This window comes from Carex rostrata, chromosome 25, assembly GCF_964058835.1.
Source record: "Carex rostrata chromosome 25, lpCarRost1.2, whole genome shotgun sequence".
Classification (NCBI taxonomy): domain Eukaryota; kingdom Viridiplantae; phylum Streptophyta; class Magnoliopsida; order Poales; family Cyperaceae; genus Carex; species Carex rostrata.
The window spans coordinates 2,574,521-2,593,137 of record NC_135942.1 but is presented as its reverse complement, the minus strand read 5'-3'; the positions used below and the strand labels follow the sequence as shown (position 1 = coordinate 2,593,137).

The 18,617-nt window shown below is 31.0% G+C and overlaps 2 protein-coding genes across 2 annotated transcripts; both read right to left on the bottom strand.

Moving 5' to 3' along the window:
- Positions 1 to 2,570: 2,570 nt before the first annotated feature.
- On the bottom strand, positions 2,571 to 5,540 carry LOC144543574 (glutathione S-transferase T1-like). The gene is made up of 7 exons (XM_078291878.1): positions 5,311 to 5,540; positions 4,862 to 4,935; positions 4,602 to 4,662; positions 4,304 to 4,357; positions 3,903 to 3,982; positions 3,261 to 3,466; positions 2,571 to 2,920 (listed from the first exon to the last, which is right to left on the bottom strand). The coding sequence occupies exons 1-7, from the start codon at positions 5,373 to 5,375 to the stop codon at positions 2,747 to 2,749; spliced, it is 714 nt and encodes a 237-aa protein (XP_078148004.1). The 5' UTR covers positions 5,376 to 5,540; the 3' UTR covers positions 2,571 to 2,746.
- A 2,019-nt stretch (positions 5,541 to 7,559) lies between these two features.
- On the bottom strand, positions 7,560 to 10,319 carry LOC144543576 (glutathione S-transferase T1-like). The gene is made up of 7 exons (XM_078291879.1): positions 10,216 to 10,319; positions 9,744 to 9,817; positions 9,126 to 9,186; positions 8,984 to 9,037; positions 8,579 to 8,658; positions 7,969 to 8,174; positions 7,560 to 7,775 (listed from the first exon to the last, which is right to left on the bottom strand). The coding sequence occupies exons 1-7, from the start codon at positions 10,278 to 10,280 to the stop codon at positions 7,602 to 7,604; spliced, it is 714 nt and encodes a 237-aa protein (XP_078148005.1). The 5' UTR covers positions 10,281 to 10,319; the 3' UTR covers positions 7,560 to 7,601.
- Positions 10,320 to 18,617: the final 8,298 nt, after the last annotated feature.

Genomic DNA, 18,617 nt, shown 5'->3' with positions numbered 1-18,617 from the left:
GAAATTTACTGATTCAAATCCGCTGCTTGTCAAATTCACAGATAGAAATACGTGTCTAATAAAATATAACCTTATTTTTAGTGGAATTAAAATCCGCTATTTTCCCTCTATTTATCTCTTTCTCTCTCTAAAAGCAGGGTGTTCCTTTTTTTTTTTTTTTGAGAAATTAAATGGATTTGAATCCTTTTTAGTAAGACTCTGCTTTTAGAGAAAGAAAAGAAAAAAGAAAAAGAGGAAAAAAGAGGAAAGTAGTCTTACTTTTATTAGAGCAGCAGCAAATTTGAATCTCAAATTCACACTCTAAGATATCTCAAATTAAAAAATTTAAAGTATGAATCTTAAACCTATCAATTTTCAATTAAATTAATATTATCCTGTACAATATAGATATACTCCAAATTACATATGGCTCGATTTTGAGATAAAATTTAAAAAAATTGATTCATTTGCACAACATTCATTTTAAACAAAAATTAATTAGTGACAAAAACTTGTTGACAGGTGCTCTATTAAATTAAAAATAATAATTATATAAAACAAATAAATACCACATAATATATTATTATATAGTAATGTAGAACAAATCATGCATTAAAAATATGTATTGATTCTGGTCTAAAACCTAACATTTTTTATGGTCCATCCCTTGCAAATTAGGCAAAGTACATTATCAACTCTGTTAACCGAGTAAAACTAAGGTGTTCTTAAGTTCACCAAGCCTTTTGGTGAACTCAAGTCTAAAATTCATCGAATCGGTTTTGAACGACAAATCTGAACCGTTGAAACCCGCCTATCTTACGAGTGATGCGTTTATATGTAAAAAATAATAATTTTGCATGAGTCAAGTGGTAAAAAAAAATTCAAAAAATGAATGTATTAAAATTAATTTATTAACTTTCTAATTTTGACCGCTTGACTTTATACTAAATTAATTCGAATTTTTAAAATTTTCACAGGTAGACGCATCACTCTGAAGATAGGCGGGTTTCAACGGTTCGGATTCTTCATTTGAAGCCGATTGAATGAATTTTAGACTTGTACTCATGTTAACCTAAGCGCAAATGAACAACTATCTACTATTTAATTTGAAATATTTTTTCCATGTTCAAATTTAAAACTATTAGTCAGAGGTGTTAGGTTTAGTCGCGTACACATCACAATACCATTGGATAGAAGATGCTTCCTTATCTTTTCTCTTTCTCGCATTTCGTTTTCAACTCTTTTTCTTGAGGAGGGTTCAAATGCACTCAAATTTTTGTGCATCCAAATGTATCCTATCTTTTTTCTCCGTTTTCAGAGTCCGAATAGTCAATCTGAACCGTTAGATGCGATCTATATATTAAGATGTGCTTGGAGACCAAATTTTATATTTTTTGGAATTTGTTTACTATTTATTAAGCCACTTTGAAAAATTGCTGATCCAATGGTCCAGAAAATGTAAAATCAGCGATTTTCAAAGTGGCTTAATAAATAGTAAACAAATTCCAAAAAATGTAAAATTTGGTCTCCAAGCACATCTTAATATATAGATCGCATCTAACGGTTCGGATTGGCTATTCGGACTTTGAAAACGGAGAAAAATGATTTGAAAAATAGAGTGCATTTGGATGCATTTGAACCCTCCTCCTTTTTCTTTCACTTATTTAGTACAGAAAGGTTAATCGAGAGAGACGACTTTTCTTTCTTTATTTATTTTGGCTTTCCAATTCTTTTTTTTTTGTTAGTAGAGAAAGGTTTAATTGAGAGAGAATTTTTTTTCTTTGTTTAATTTGGGCTTTCCAATTTTTTTTTTTCTTCTCTTGATTAGAAGAGAGGTTTAATTGGGTGAGGGTTTTTATTTTCTTAATTAATTTTGGTTTTAACAAAAGGGCTCAATTTTCCACTTTCAATATAGCCAGAAACTATTTACTCGGTTTGATTTTTTTTTTTGGTCTTACTTTGAGTGTTGCAGTTGAATTTGCAATATTGCATTTGTAGTAAAAATGTTGCCCATTTGAAGGGAATTTATTAATTTTTTTAGCTCGAGCAAATGATTTAATAATCTAAAAATATCAGCGGTCTTGTAATCTTGTTCAATACAGGAGTCAATTACGACCACATAATTTAATAATCCAGCAAATAAAGTTGATATATTTCTTGAGCAAATAATGATTTAGAAAGTTACATCATGCTTAAAAGAAAAAAAATGAAAGGTGTGCATCAATAAACTGTCTTCAATTTTTGGCACTATATGGCTTGTGTTCCACATTGTACATTTTTAACACTATAACAACCGCCACGCTATCTCACCCACCCACCCAATGTGATGTTTTATTCGTAAGAGATCAGGTTAATATAATTTAATAAATGCAAGCAAAAAAAAAAAAAAAAAAAAAAACGAACGACATTTCTGTAGTGTTCCCTTTAAATTTTGTTATGATATTCTCTATTATTATAGTCGTTAATCTGAAAATCTGAACATTTCTTCAATAATTAATGCTGTATTTAATACACTATTTTCTATATTTATTAAAAAGAAAACACCATAACAAAACCCACAGGTACTGACAAGCTTAGGCTGAGAAACGAAATAAATAGAAACTAGTTTAAGCAGCTTTATTTATATGGAAACAACTATGGTTTAGAATACATTACAACTGGAGAAATTGGCATTTGAAGAGAGATGACAGTATAATGTTTGCAAGTTGAAACAAAATACATAATTTATTTCACTTTAACTAAAGATATTTCATTATCTACCTTAATTTTAAAGCTTAGGTGAAGCTTTGTTTCTCCTGCTTTCAAAAAGAGCCTTCAGTTTAAATATAATCCCATGTACTTCTAGAAAATGCGGGTGAGTTGCTCTCTTCACATTTTCCATCCAGTTTCTGATTTTTTGGTGCTGCTCAAAAATCTCCTCCCGCTCATTATTATCCACAAGCTGTTAAATTATTAATAAAAATATAAATTCTTACATAAATTTCTTATAGAGTACTTGTAATTAAAATGCTGAGGTTCTTCCTTACCAAAAGGGCAAAAAAAAAACTTGACTAAAAATAAAACAAATTATTGTTTCTGGAATGGGACTTGTACAAACCAGCCCAATACCAACCAAAAGTTTGGGCTATAACACAAAAGGCCTAATTATCTAAAGCACAGTTTTCTTCTAATTTCCTTTTCCCTTCCCCTTTTGGTGTTATATATTTTCTGGGGATGTGAGGGGAGAAGTGTCTTTAGTCTCTTGCAAAACTAAAAAAATGTTGTTATATTTTCTTAGGTACCTCCAACTGCATGAGTTCACAGACAAGACTGAGATCAGCAATGGATGGCTGAGAGTTGCCCAATAAAAACCACGAATCCCCTTTTAGCCACAGTGACTCTATTTTTGAAAGAGATGAAATCAAAAGTTTCTTTCCTTCTTCTGCTGCTTGTTTGTTTAACGGTAAACCAAATGCTGGGGCCAGGGCACTGTTGAAGACATAGGTCACTGAACAAGCATGAAAAATTAATAGTTAGGTCCTTCCAATGTCACACAAAATTTGCTATGTAATCTTTATTAGATGAACATATTATATTTCAGAGATTTGTCTACTTTGTGATTTAGCAAAGACTCCAGTTCTGCCTGTTCATCTTGGTACCATTTAATTCACCCTAATGAGACAAATTGCTTGGTACCAGAATTAAACAGTTGGGTATATTTCAGTCCTAAATTAAAATTATTTTCTCTGATATATGACTCAGTCAAAACTGAAACAATCTACCATACAGGTAGGAGACAACTGACATCTCTCTGCATCTGACATATATGGTAATCAGAAAAGGGCATTAATTTAAAAAAGGTTCTCTGGGATATTTTAAGAATTCAGAAGGGTTATTTGCAAATGCTCTGTTTTTTCAGAGTTGAATAAGTAAAAACAACATACTGGAGCCACGACGCAAGTTCAAATGGTGCCAATCCAATATGGAGTCAACTTTTGCTCTGGTTGTCAGATCATTCGGGTACCTATCATGGGGGCAAACTGGTTCACTAACTTATTATTGAAGTACACATAACTTACTAACTTGCATGTTAATATTTTATATTAAAGCATATGCAAAATGCCCCTTTTCATGAGTTTTGCTCTTTAAAAATTTCCTTCCCAAGAAGACAACTGTGGCAATCTTCTCATTTTTATACAGTGAAATATGTGTATAAAGATTTTGATTTTGTATCGGGACAAGAAGTAACTTCCCTACAGTTCTTCTGCACTGTTATCAAAGAAATAACTAATAAAAAAGATAAAAGTGAATTTTAAAAAAGACATATATCATGTACAAAACATACCAGTGGTCAGATACTGAAGGAAAAGAGCAAGCAATATACCGCAAGATGGCATGACTGTAAAACCAGTAAAGAAGGTAAGATGATTAAATTAACATAAAAAAATAAAATAAAATGGAATGTGAAACTTAAGGCTAGAGCCTAAATCTAATTACGAGACTAAACTGCAAAAGACAAACATGTCAATAGATCAGTAACGTGAGGCTACCAGAGTGATAACACAAGTACCTTCTTAGATAAATTATTTCAGTATTAAATAAATAAACCAATATAAATTCTAGACGGATAAAATAACAGGTACCTTTCAAACAGCTTAAATCTACCATCAACAATTGCCGGCACTTGTTTCAATGGATTTATTTCTGAATGCACAAAGATAACTTGTGTTAATAATAGTAGGGTACCAGGAAAAAATGCTATCAGTATTGAAGTTTAAACATTTATCAGAATACTAACTTTCCATATTTTATTTAGCATTTAGCCACTGGAATCAAAGTTATCTATAGTTCTTCTGATTAATTGCAAATGAAGCATTAAAATTAAGTAACTCTTTAGGCTTACTTGCAAATTCTGGAGTTTTGTGTTGGCCCTTAGAGAGATCTATCTTCACCTCCTCGAAATCAATCCGATTCATCCTAGAAATACAATAAATCACAACACATAAACTAAGATTCAATATTTATCGTTCAAAGTGATGCTTCAAGCATTCACTTGGAAAGAGGGATTAAAACAAACTAATGCATTATATTAAGTGGATAATTGGAACTTCTCAATATTAAAGGTGAGAAAAACTTTCTTCAATCCATCCAATTGAGACATCAAATTCCATTGCTATAAAATATTTTTAAGTTTTCGTTTATTCAGCTCTCAAATACAATTCATTGACTGATTTAATTAAAAATTCATACTTAAAAATGAAAATATATCAGTTCCCAGAAAAGGAGGATAAACGGCTGATTAGAAAGATACAGTAAATTAAAATAGATTCAAGAAGGCAATCAGAAAATTACTTGCAAAAGATGATGACAGCCCTGGAAGGCTGAGACAGCCGATCCGCATACACCTTTAAACCCATTTTCGAAGCTCCCTCGTCCCCTCTCTCTCTTGCTCGCTCGCTCTTTACAAAACTAAAGGATAGAGATCACTGCGAAGAAATAAAATATCATTATAATATAGTGTAACGAGTTACCGGTGGGTAGCAAACCTTTGCTCAAGGACTCGCTATGATTTTTGCTATAGATACCACGGGATAAGATTTGATTCGTTGACTACATGAAATGGGCCGGGATTTGTCTTTTCAGATACCGAATGCAGACAATTACATTTCTATTTTATAGGCCCGGCCCGGCCCATCTAGGCAAAAGGCCTAGAAACATTTAATATATTCTTCATTAATTATGGACCGAGGCTCTTTAATTAAAAAAAAGATACTCTTTCTCGAAGAGCAAATAACTGTTATAGAAATATAGAATGTCCCACGCCCAAGTTAAATTAATACAACTATCTGTTTTATGGCATGCTTCAAAGTTCAAAGTTTGCTTGACTAAATTAAACCAACTAATTATTTATTTGAGATATCTATTTGAAAAATGTTCATGCGCTCTTGTATTTTCGGTGGAACTTTCTTTGTTGAAACATTTTGCTTTTCCTCCATTAGCAGACCGAAATTTTTAAAATTACCATTTTATAAAAAATGTTAAACCAAAACACCAGTTCTGGCTGTTTTTTACAAAAATCGCATGGCCGCTTGCCCTGGAAGCGGCCACATGGAGCTTGGCCGCTTTGGAGGGAAGCGGGCACCTATTATGGGCCGCTTTGGGGGCCAGCGGCCACTGTTCATTTCTTTTCTTTTTTTATTTTTTTAACAGAATTTTTTTTTATTGTTTGTATTAAAATATTAGAAATGTTGAACATATTTCTTTGAAAATAGATGAAATACAATATAATTTGATTTATTAGAAAGACTGCAACAAATAACGCGGATCAATATTTTTCAGGCCGGATTTTTCGCGGTTGTAAGAAAAATTAATATATTTCTTTATGTGTTATTGGAAAATAATAAAAATACTTAGATTCTGAGTTATTGATCCCGGTTCAAAATTCACTTCTAGGTAATACAAAAAATATTATGATCCTTCTAGTACATTTAATTTTTAAAAAGTTGTATCTATTTTTAGAATTATTTTTAATATGAAAGTAATTTAGTATGGACAAATCAGGTTGTGACACATCATAATTATGATAAATTGGACCATCTAAATTGTGACGCATCATAACATATGCAAAAAAAGGTTTGCACGCCCATGCAATTGAACCATCTAAAGTGTATTTACTTTCCTCTTAATGTGTAACACTTGGAAGTTCGGAACCTTTGATGACAAAAACAGAAATAGACAGGTTTACATCAACTTTATACGAGCGTGCCAATTTGCACTCACTGGTGGTTGCTTAATTGGTTTCTAGTCTATTCAGCTTTTAACCGAATTAGAAAACTTTGAACTAATTGTTTCAGTTTTTTTTTTTTTTTTTTTTTTTTTTTTTTTTTTTTTTTTTGAAATGAACTAGTTTGGTTCAATTTTTAATCTATTTCGGTTTTTCTATTAATTGGTTCGATTAATATTATGATCCTTCTAGTTCGAAATGAACTAGTTTTGGTTTTTCTATTAAGGATCATAATGCACTAGAAGGATCATAATATTTTTAAAAATAGATATAACTTTTTATAAATTAAATGTATTAGAAAATCACAATATTTTCTGGATTACCTAAAAGTGACTTTTGAACCGGGATCAATAACTCAAAATCTAAGTATTTTTATTATTTTCCAATAACACATAAAGAAATATATTAATTTTTCTTACAGCCGCGAAAAATCCGGCCTGAAAAATATTGATCCGGTTATTTGTTGCAGTCTTTCTAATAAATCAAATTATATTGTATTTCATCTATTTTCAAAGAAATATGTTCAACATTTCTAATATTTTAATACAAACAATAAAAAAAAATTCTGTTAAAAAAAAAAATTCTGTTAAAAAAAAAAATTCTGTTAAAAAAAAAAAAAAAAAAAAAATGAACAGTGCCCGCTGGCCCCCAAAGCGGCCCATAATAGGTGCCCGCTTCCCTCCAAAGCGGCCAAGCTCCATGTGGCCGCTTCCAGGGCAAGCGGCCATGCGATTTTTGTAAAAAACAGCCAGAACTGGTGTTTTGGTTTAACATTTTTTATAAAATGGTATATTTAAAAATTTCGGATTAGCAGAATAATTAGTTTTAAGCTTCAAAACAGTTGGATTTATCTTCAAATTTAAAGTTTGGGTAAAGCTTTGTTTCTCCTGCTTTCCAAAAAAGCCTTCAGTTTATATAAAACCCTATGTACTTCTACAAAATGGGGATGAGTTGCTCTCTTAACATTTTCCATCCAGTCTCTGATTTTTTGGTGCTGCTCAAAAATGCTCTCCAGCTCCTTATTATCCACAACCTGTTAAATTGTTAAAATAAAAGATACTAAGATTTCATACATAAATTTCATCATAGAGTAATTAATTACAAATAAAATGCTGAGGTTCTTCCTTGCCAAAAGGGCAAAACAATTACTTCAAAAAATGGATGGCTGCAAGGGTCTTTAGTTAATCGCAAAACTATAAAAAATGTTGTTATATTTTCATAGGTACCTCCAACTGCATAAGATCACAAACAAGACTGAGATCAGCAATGGATGGCTGAGAGTTGCCTAATAAAAATCGTGAATCCCCTTTTAGCCACAGTGATTCTATTTTCAATATAGATGAAATCAGGAGCTTCTTTCCTTTTTCTGCAGCTTGTGCATTTGACAGTGCACCAAATACTGGGCCCACCTCACTGTTAAACAGATAGGTCACTGAACAAGCATGACAATTCATAATTAGGGTCTTCAATTATCACAAAAATTTATAATATAGTTTATGATTAGCAAATATCGTTATCAGGTGAACATATAATATTTCAGAGTTTGTCTATTTTGTGCTTTAGCAAATACTTCAGTTCTGCCTGTTTGTCTTGGTACCATTTAATTCACCCTATTGATACAAAATGGTATCAGAATTAAACAATTGTGTATATTTCTGTCCTAATTTAGGACTATTTCTCTCATACAAGACTCAGTCAAAACTAAAACAACCTACCATACTGGCAGTATTATAACTGGACCTGTACATTTCTGGGATATTTTAAGAAATTTGGAATTTCAGAATGGTTATATGCAAATGCTCTGTTTTTTAGAGTTAACAAGTAAAAACAGCATACAGATGCTGTGATGCAAGTTGGCATGGTGCCAATCCAATATGGAATCAACTTTTGCTCTACTCTTCGGATCATTAGGATACCTAACACAGGGGAAAACTGGTGTCACTAACTTAGTATTGAAGTACACATACGTATAACTTGCAAAGTTGTAATTTATTTTAAAACACGTTAAACATGCCCTCTTCATGGCTTTTTCCCTTAATTAAATGAACAAAGCAAGAAGGCAATTTGGGCAATCTTCTCATTCTTAATACACTGAAATATGTGCAGAAAAATTTTGATTTTGTATCGGGACAAGAAGGAAGTTCCCCACAGTTCTGCACTGTTATCAGAGAAATAACTAATTCAAACGATAAAAAACGGAAACTAAAGGAAAAGGAAACACATACTGTGTACAAAACATACCAGTGATCAGATACCGAAGGAAAAGAACCAACAAGATACCGCAAGATGGCATGACTGTAAAACCAGTAAAGAAGGTAAGATAATTAAATTAACATAAAAAACACTAAAATGGAATGTAAAACTTGGACCAAAGCTTAAGTACCTTTCAAACAGCTTAAATGTACCATCAACAATTGCTGGCACTTTGTTCATTGGATTTATTTCTGAATGCACAAAGATAAGTAGTGTTAATAATAGTAGGGTACCAGGAAAATGTTGTTATGAGGGTAAATAAAATATAACATGCATAGTGTTGTTTTAAACATTTATCAGAATGAGTACCGAGTAGGGTTAAAATGCCCCATTGTTTTCGTGCCTCAATCATGCCTCACATCCTTATCTCCATTTTCAAAGTCAATCCAGACGGCTAAAATACGTTCATAAAATTAAGGATGTGAGGCATGATTGGGGCAATTTTTTTTTTTTTGGAAATAAGGCTACAAGGTACAAGGTCTGTTTCATATAGAAACTGTTTGTAAATTACAAAAGGAACATTTCTCCATATGTTTCTCTCTGATCTCCATATGTTTGTAAATTACAAAAGGCTACAAGGCCCGTTTCATGATTGGGTCATTTTAACCCAACTTTATCAGAATGCTAACTTTCCACATTTTAGTTAGCATTTAAGCAAATTGCATTAAATTTATCTGAAGTTCTTCTAATTAATTGCAGAGGAAACATATGGAGATCAGAGAGAAATAAAGTAACTCTCTAAGCTTACTTGCAAATTCAGCAGTTCTGTGTTGGCCCTTGTAGATATCTATCCTCACCTCCTCAAAATTAATCTGGTTCATCCTAGAAATACAATAAATCACACACATTAAATAAGATTCCATATTTCCATGTACATTTTTACAAAGTGATGCTTCAAGCATTCACTTGGAAAGTCTAAAAGGGAAATGAAAATGCAGCCAAGTGATTGTATCTTCAGCCGTATTATCAAAAGGAATATTATTATTTTCAAATTTGTAAAATGATAAAAATGACATAAGCATTAGAGGGATTTACCGATTTAGAACAAACTAATGTGTTATAATAAGTGAATAATTAATTGGAACTTCTCAATTTTAAATGAATGAAAAACATTCATTCACTATTTTGTTTTAAAATTAATAGTTAAAAATGAATAATAATCGGTTGATTAGAAAGACACTGTAAATTAAAAGAGATTCAAGGGGCCATCGGAAAATTACTTGCAGAAGATGATGATAGCCCTGGAAGGCGAAGATCTCCGATCCGCGTACACCTTCAAACCCATTTTTTTTTCTAAGCTCCCACGTCCTCTCTCTCTCTCTCTCTCTCTATAGAAAGACCTTGGCAGATGCTTGCCAATGCTGCCAGGTTTCTCTTTCGCTCGCTCGCTGCAAAACTAAACAATGGAGATCACTGTAACAAATTTACGAAGTAGTCCAAACATCACTGTAATTCATATATGCCCCCCATAAACATCGAAATTACAAATATTTCCCTCTAAATTCATAATATCATATTTCTCTCTCTAAATTTCAAAATTTCAAAAATTCAAAAATTCAAAAATTCAAAAATTTACCTAATTTATTATCTTTTCTATTAAAACTAATTTTAAATTTATGAAGTACACATTTGACCATTTATTATAAAAATAAACAAATATGTATCATGTTTAAGAGAAAGATTTAGTCTTATAATTGACATATTGTACGGGCAAATGGTTCATTTTCAAATTTGTGACATGCATACAAGCGTATGCATAAATGCCCCGATACATAATAAGTAAAAAAAAAATGAACCATTTTCCTTCGAAAACTAACCAATTAGATGACTAATATTTTTTTTTACACATTATATATTTAACAACTATGCTAAACTAAACATTTGTCATTTATTGAGAGTGACTAAATTATATAAAGAATTAAAAAAAAAATTAAAATTCAATTAAATTCCTATACGCATAATTATTATTTTTTTTTTCCTTTTTTTCCTATTTATTTAGATAGGTGCAAAATTATTGTGTTTGGATGGTCCATAATTTATGAAAAAAAGTGATTTTGAATCTATCTAAAAAAATATAAAAATTTGATTTATGAGCACATTTTTATATGAATATCATGTTGAGTGTTTCATATCGATTGTTTTCATTTGTGGGGACTTCCCCAATGATATTACATTTTTCTCCGGACTTGTAGCTAAACCCTAAACCCAATGATATTATATTTGACTTCCCCTAAACCCTAAACCCTAAACCCTAAACCCTAAATCCGAAGCATCAGAATTTCAAAAAAATGTTGTTTAGTGCCTTAGAAATTCAGTTTAAGTTTTCGTTCAACGGTAGGCATACAACGATCGGTATTTTGTTTAGTCAATAGCCTAAGGGATTATTCAAGAATGATTCATATAATTATTTTAAAATGTATTTACTATTTATAGTGTTTGTTTGCCTATCTCCGAGCAAATGGTATATGTTGACAATAATCAAATAATTCAATTATTCTCTAAAAAAAAGTTGACATCATTAAGGCAATCTAACTATATTTTCTTTTGTATATTTGAATAAAATAAATTATTAAGAATCAATGTCAATTCCTTAATTAATGTTATTTTTAGACTTGTAATATCCAACTGACAAATCAAATCAAAGTTATAAAGAGTTACGACATCACTGCATAAATATACCAAATGTCTTATTTTTTGGCATACACTCTAAACAATAAAAGTTTTTCTGCTAAATTAAAATCTAGTAAGTTTTTGTCGACATCCCCAATGTCGATCGGATAGAAGTTTTTGTTGAAAAGCACAGCGAAATTCAAATCTAGTAAGTTTTTCTGCTAAATTTGTTGTTTTCATTGTATACAGTAACAGATCTAGCATTTTAATAGAAATTTTATTTGAATATTATTCGTATATTATAATTTCGTTTGATTTTGTATTCTTCGTTTTTTATAGTATATATATATATCTGAATTACAAGATACATGTCAAATTTTATAGGATATCGCATATTGAAATGTTATGTTGTAATTGTTCCTTTTTTGTATTTGCCATCTCTCATTCATTTTTCCTTTGCAATGACGAATTTATTTGAGATTATTGACTCGATCTTATTTTTTATACATGATCGCAATAGAACGTCCAGCCGTGGATCGCAGTAACGATTGAATTTGTTGTTTTCATTTTATGCAGTAACGAATCTATCATTTTAAAAAAAAATTATATCAATTTTATTTGTATGTTGTAAGTTCGTTGGATTTTGTATTATCTGTTTTTACAATACATATATATTTGTATTACAAGATATATGTCTCATTTTACAGGATATGGCACATTGAAATGTTTTCATATTCTATTGTTAGTCTGCCAAGTTGTGCAAGTTGCAAACTATTATGAAAGTTTCTGGATGTTTGAAAATTTTAATTACGTTTTTTGTAAGATGTGTTACATAAGTTACAGCATTGAATTAAGAATTTTTTTGGATGTTTGAATTATAATTACGTTTTTATAAGATTTGTTACATAAGTTACAGCATTGAATTAGGAATTTTACAGAATTCACGCAAGTCAAATTACAATTTTACAGAATATATGTTATTTTTTTAAATGTTGTGTATATCATTTTGTAGTATAGATGGGTTTGGTTGACAGTATAGGTGACACATTTTACAGTATGTATGTAGTGTTTTCATATTCACTTTTTATTATTTTTTATGAAATGTATATGTTACATTTTATATTAAGTAATTTACAGTATATAAGATACAAATACAGTTTTATGAAGACATTTTGATATACATCATTACATATTTTCTGTTTGTGTCTTACATTCTATAGTATTGATGTTTACAGTTTTGCCGCAATGGATTTTAATTTGAATGAAGATTTGGCAAGTGATAATTCTACCGTGAATGATGTTGCAGAAAATAGGAGTGTAGAAATTGATTTGAATGCTGAACCAGATTTTTTGGTAGATGTAGTAAGTGAAGGATCAGTACAGTCAGAGATTCAGCCATTGGATTTGAATGCACCAGCAGATGAAGTTTTAGATTTAATCGATAATCGATCGGGAGGATTTGATTTATCTGAAAATTTTTAGTAAGTGCTCCTAGAAAACAACTTATAGAAATAGTGATGCTGTTGTCGGTTGTAGATTTCAATGTATTAAAACAATCAAATCTCCAATAGTAAGCATCATTATTACAATTATATTGTCTATAAAATAGATGTTTGATCAGTAACGTTTGTAACTATTTTATTGTATTTCATGTTTGAGAGTGTTGTTATTAAATTTATTAAGAAAATGAAATTAACATTTGATTTACTCTGAAATCTAAGATGAACATGATAAATTTTATAGGGTAAATTTCATCGGAGGTCACTAAACTTTATGGTTTGTTACGAATTGGTCACTCAAATTTGATATCTTGGTAGTCATTGAACTATCAATTTGTTTCGATCAAGTCACTCGGTAACTGTTTTTCATTAAAATACTAAGAGAATATGATGTAGCAGCCTAGTCACCATGTTTGATAAATTACATAACTTATTTTGGGGACGTGAATTATTTCTCACCTCCTTTCTCTCTTTCTCTTGCTCTCTCCCAGCGGCCATGGGTGATCAGAGATCCACCTCCCTTCCCCAACTTCACTCATCATGGCAGTTCTAAAACAAAAGATCAAGCAACTGAGGTTTCTCCTGTTTTCTCGCGGAGAAGGCTAGACGCTTATTAGAGTCTTGGTGAGATCACAAAATTGAAAAATGTCAGGATTGAAGACTAGACGCTTGCAATTTAACGTCTCTTGTTACCGGAGTTCTAGAATCCTATTAAAATATGCATGCACAGACTCTTTTTTGTACACACGTGTTGGCTTTATACTTAAAAATGAAGGTAAGCTAGAACGAAGTGTATTAATTGTTATAAATTTTATGCCATTAGTGCTTATACTTTGATCGGGTAGAATATGGCAAGAGCTCAATAAAATAAGAAACTAGCTTTTTTTTTAATTAAATTGATTTATCAGAAGACTTTTGATTATAATCGCTATGAACGAAATGTAATTGAGGGCTTTAAAAACCTTGCTTTAGTGAAGAGAGACACCATTGATGGATGGCTGGAAAAATAAAAGAAAAGCAAGGGTAGACTGACGCGTGCTGGAAGACAGGAGAAAGTAAGAGGGAAAAATATGTTAGAAATACTTAACTTCCCCCAAAGTAAGTCACATAAGTTACCAAACTGGGTGACTAGGCTGCCACATCATATTCTCTTAGTATTTTAAAAGAAATAATTAGAGAGTGACTTGATCAAAATAAATTGAAAGTTCAATGGCTATCAAAATACAATTCAAACTTGAGTGACCAATTTGTAACAAAGAACAAAGTTTAGTGACCTCTCAAGAAATTTACCCAATTTTATATTAAAAATATTAATTTTAACAAGTAATATATTAATGGTAGCTAACAATTTAACATTACCAACAAAATGAATTGAAAATTACAGCTAAAATATATAAATAGCTGTTGTTCACACAAAATTCATTTTTATGCATGACTTGAAAGTATGTATCCAATTTTAAATTCACACAAAATTTATGATGACAATCTAACAATTAAAGAATAGTTTAAAAAAAATAGGGGTCAAACATCTTTATTTTTTTATATTTTTGCTCCACAACCAGCTATTTTTTTCATGAAATAGAAATGAACGAACATATAAACCTAATGAGAAAAGTTCGGAGATGAGATAAATTGAATTGATAAGCAAATCAAAGTTTATTAAGCCTATGAGTAAGATCCATTATGACCATGATATGCCTATGTATGTGGTACTAAAAAACCATTAATTTATAATCCAAAATTCAGACATATTTTCGAGAATAAAAACATAGTTTTGGTTTGACGATTCGTTTCAGTATCGTTTATATATATGTACTAATCCAATGTTGAGTTACCATACAGAATTTGATATTTTCACCATATTTATATCAGAGATCTTATATACTATCATTAGTTGACATTCACCAACGGTTCATTAACATTGAACCATTGGTGATCACGAGATTCTAAGTTTTCACCAAAAACAACTCCAACTGTTCACAGACAAAAATCGTTTGTTGTACTAAATTTTCCATCACCAATATTTCATTTTAAATAACAGTTGGTGACTGTTATGTTACCTCCCTACACCAACGGTTCGTTCATTTAAACCGTTGGTAAATGTACTGTTATAAAAAAAACAATTTAATGGCTTGTTAGGAAGCCCGAGGGCATATTTGGCAAAAAAATAAATGGCTTGTTAGGTTTGTTAAAAATGAACCATTGTTGTTAAGTTTTACTTATTTATTTACTTGCCACAGGGAACATACACTGATTGTGACATACAATAATCGTTGGTTTGACAATGACACACAAGCACTGGCACGAACTTCAGACAAAAGTAACGGGTTATAGAGATGCATTGGTTATAACAAAGCAAGACAAGCTTCACAAATCCAGGTCTGAATATATAAGGACTGACCATGTATGTCTCACGACATCAATTATTACAGATATCATTGAGAATAACATTAGACAAACCCTATATGAGTATCCAGAGTGTGACAAACTCGACATTTAAAAAAAAAAAACTACATTTTGTGAAGATAATTAATAATTTATATTTTAAATTGGATCTTAATAAAAATGTCGGGGTCTAAAATCATCTAAAAGTTGGATTATAATTTGGTCCGGTGTCCAATATGAACCGTTCAATTTGCATTAAAATTCGTATATACTTGATCAACATGATTTAAAAGTTGTTCGAATCTTGATGTAAATCGAACAACTTTGATCGAGATTGACCCAAATTTGATCAGATTGGACTGCCCTTAATTCCGAAGATACAACGGCCTGAAAAGTTAAGATGAAGGCCGTTAAGAAAAAATATTATGAAAATAATTAAGAATAAACACCATTCAACAATATTTCGTATATATACGTTATAATTTTTTCTTGTGATTGCGAATGAGGCCCGGCCCAAAATAGCCGACTTAATTTAATTCATTTGCAGTACTATTTTGGTTTCGGACTTTCGGCAGACATGTTGATTGCGGTTTTTGGTCTCAGTTAGTGACGATCAGATTTTGTATATGAGGATTATTAATCGTCTACGTCTAGAGCATATATATCCCAGTAGCTTAAATAAGCTTTTAAATAACTGTTAATTATTTTTTAAAAATTAATGTCTCTAAAATTTTTAACTTTCGCATTTTTAAAATTAATTTTAAAGTTTATATTAAGTCACATCAACAATAAATTAAAAATGAGAAATAATTGAGCCAATCATTTGACCAGTATAGAAAAGTTTCTTAATAAAAAAAACTTTTCTACATATTTTCCAAATAAGAAAATCTCTCACATCTCTAAAACTGAATTAGAAATTGCCACATCAAATTAGAAACTCTCGTAATATTAGAGATGTAGATACTCTAAAATTTTATTGAAGTGTTTGCTTTGCTCAATTCAGTTTATCTACTCTGTAAGATGTTTACAAAACATGAATTGTAGTCTGATTTTTCAGATAGAATTAGTGGTTACTACTTTAATGGTAATTGGATGTGTCCAACTAAAAGAAAATAAAAACAAAATTTATATATGTATCTGTTCAACCTCACCAGTAGGATCAAATGCAGATAGATTGGGAAAAATATTGGCCAATGATAATTACATTATCAATTTCTTGTGAAATAAAGTTCTTTTTTCCGGTTGCTCTTAATTTCACCTGAATTGCTTTAAATTACTTTCTCTTTATGGTATTAGATATGGTAGCTGAAAAATATTAGAAAGATTTTGCTTGGGCTATGTTGCTCTGCATTTACATGATGTGTTGTCTTTTTTCCTTTTTACTTTTTTGATATTTGCTCTACAAATTACAAAAAATTCTTTCTGTTCTTTACGTGACTGTTATCTTTTGCTTTGCTTGTGATTTTTTCAGGATCATGTCTGTGAAGTCATTTATATATGGTACAAGAGAACAGGGACTATTGTAATCAACAAAGCCAATTAAAAACACATTGTACCGTCAAAATATCTAATAAAATTAAGGGAGCAGATCACCTGCCCCCCGGGGTGCAGGATTTTCCTGCCCCCTCAGTTATTGTGGAGTGGGGTCGGGTTTAGGGTGGGTGGGGCCCACTAACAGTGACTCTGGGGGCAGGAATTCCTGCCCCCAGGGGGCAGGAGAATCGATCCCTAAAATTAAACCCTAAAACTAAAAAGTGGGATGCAAGTGAAGATTATACCGTCATAGTAATCTTGGATGTCGAACCATAGAAAATTTTTTGAGTATCAATCTAAACTTTTTTTTATCATTAATTCATAAGGAAGTTCGGTTAAAGACAAGTTCTTAGAGTTCTTTTTTATTAATTTGCCGCAATTTCAATTCAAGTTAATTTCCTCTTTATTTAATTTATGTTGGCATTTTTGACGTATTTCAATTCAGATTTTATATATAAAGTATAATAAATCACAGCAAAAATTTAAGCAAGTAAAGTTAATTAAATTGCATCAAGTATTTGAATTTACAAACTATAATTTTACGAAAATAAAATAAGCCTCTCATCAGTGGATAAAACACACTACTAAAGTTAGAAAAAAGATAATATCTTGTAGAATAAAAACAAAAATAAGTAACAAAAGAGAGAAAATCGTAAATTATTGTTACGAATCTTGACGTTGTAAGTCTTGTACCTAACCTTCCTTTCGTCACCTCGGGACTTCGATTGTTTCAAGTCTTTTTTTTTTTACTTTAATTCAAAGATAATTTTAACTTGCATTAACACAGTAGAATGTCTAAAATTTAACACATCATTGCAAACCCGGCCCCGGCTCCAGCCTCCAGCCCTTCGACTTCTGATATCTCCTCTCTTATACTGCGTAAGCCGTACGTAAGGGTAGTATAATTCAATTTTCAATTGTGCAAGTAGGCAGTGGTGGTCGGTAGAGCACAGCAGAGGATTCCAACATTTTGGTAAATGCCTTCTTTTTTTGCATGACATTTAGTGTGTTAAGGATGTTAATTAATTCTTATCCAAGACTATAAAAGTTCCTCTCGTAGCAAACGAAAAGAGAAGCTTTTTTTTTCAAATATCTTTTTTGAGAAGCTTGCCAAAAGCTGTCAAGTTTTATATTGATAAAAACAACAAACCATGGTTACAATTTACAACTTGCAGTGACTATGTTCCCAAAACCCGGTACCATAACATCTGACAACAGTTGTAACCACTCAAAAATCAGAAAAAAATATATTAAAATCAGTACCGCTGACCTTGCATACCAGTCTTATGAAGGACCATACTCACTTACCAGCTAACAGAATTTGAGCAATGAGTTTTTTTTTTTTTTTTTTTTTTTTTTGCAGCTGCGTGGTGAGCACAGAGCGAACTATTCTTTCGCCTTTTTTTTTTCAAATGTCAATTGCTCTAACGGATGTTAAAATCCTAGTCTGCAATTAATAAAAACAAAAGTTGAAAGAAGAAAAATAAAAACATAATTTGTGGACATCAAAACAATTCAACAACTCCACATGAAAACATAAATTGGTACCAAAACAATCTTTTTTTTGGCACATGAACGAGTGCTTTGCTAATAAC

Excerpts from the sequence above, each read along its gene's own strand:
- LOC144543574 (XM_078291878.1), bottom strand. The coding sequence starts at position 5,375 with ATGGGTTTAAAGGTGTATGCGGATCGGCTGTCTCAGCCTTCCAGGGCT. Across the intron at positions 4,358-4,601 it reads AGATTTAAGCTGTTTGAAAG|TCATGCCATCTTGCGGTATA; the intron begins GTACCTGTTATT and ends CTGGTTTTACAG. Across the intron at positions 3,983-4,303 it reads CCTTCAGTATCTGACCACTG|GTACCCGAATGATCTGACAA; the intron begins GTATGTTTTGTA and ends CCCCCATGATAG.
- LOC144543576 (XM_078291879.1), bottom strand. The coding sequence starts at position 10,280 with ATGGGTTTGAAGGTGTACGCGGATCGGAGATCTTCGCCTTCCAGGGCT. Across the intron at positions 9,187-9,743 it reads CAGAACTGCTGAATTTGCAA|AAATAAATCCAATGAACAAA; the intron begins GTAAGCTTAGAG and ends TTGTGCATTCAG. Across the intron at positions 8,175-8,578 it reads CAACTTGCATCACAGCATCT|TGACCTATCTGTTTAACAGT; the intron begins GTATGCTGTTTT and ends ATGCTTGTTCAG.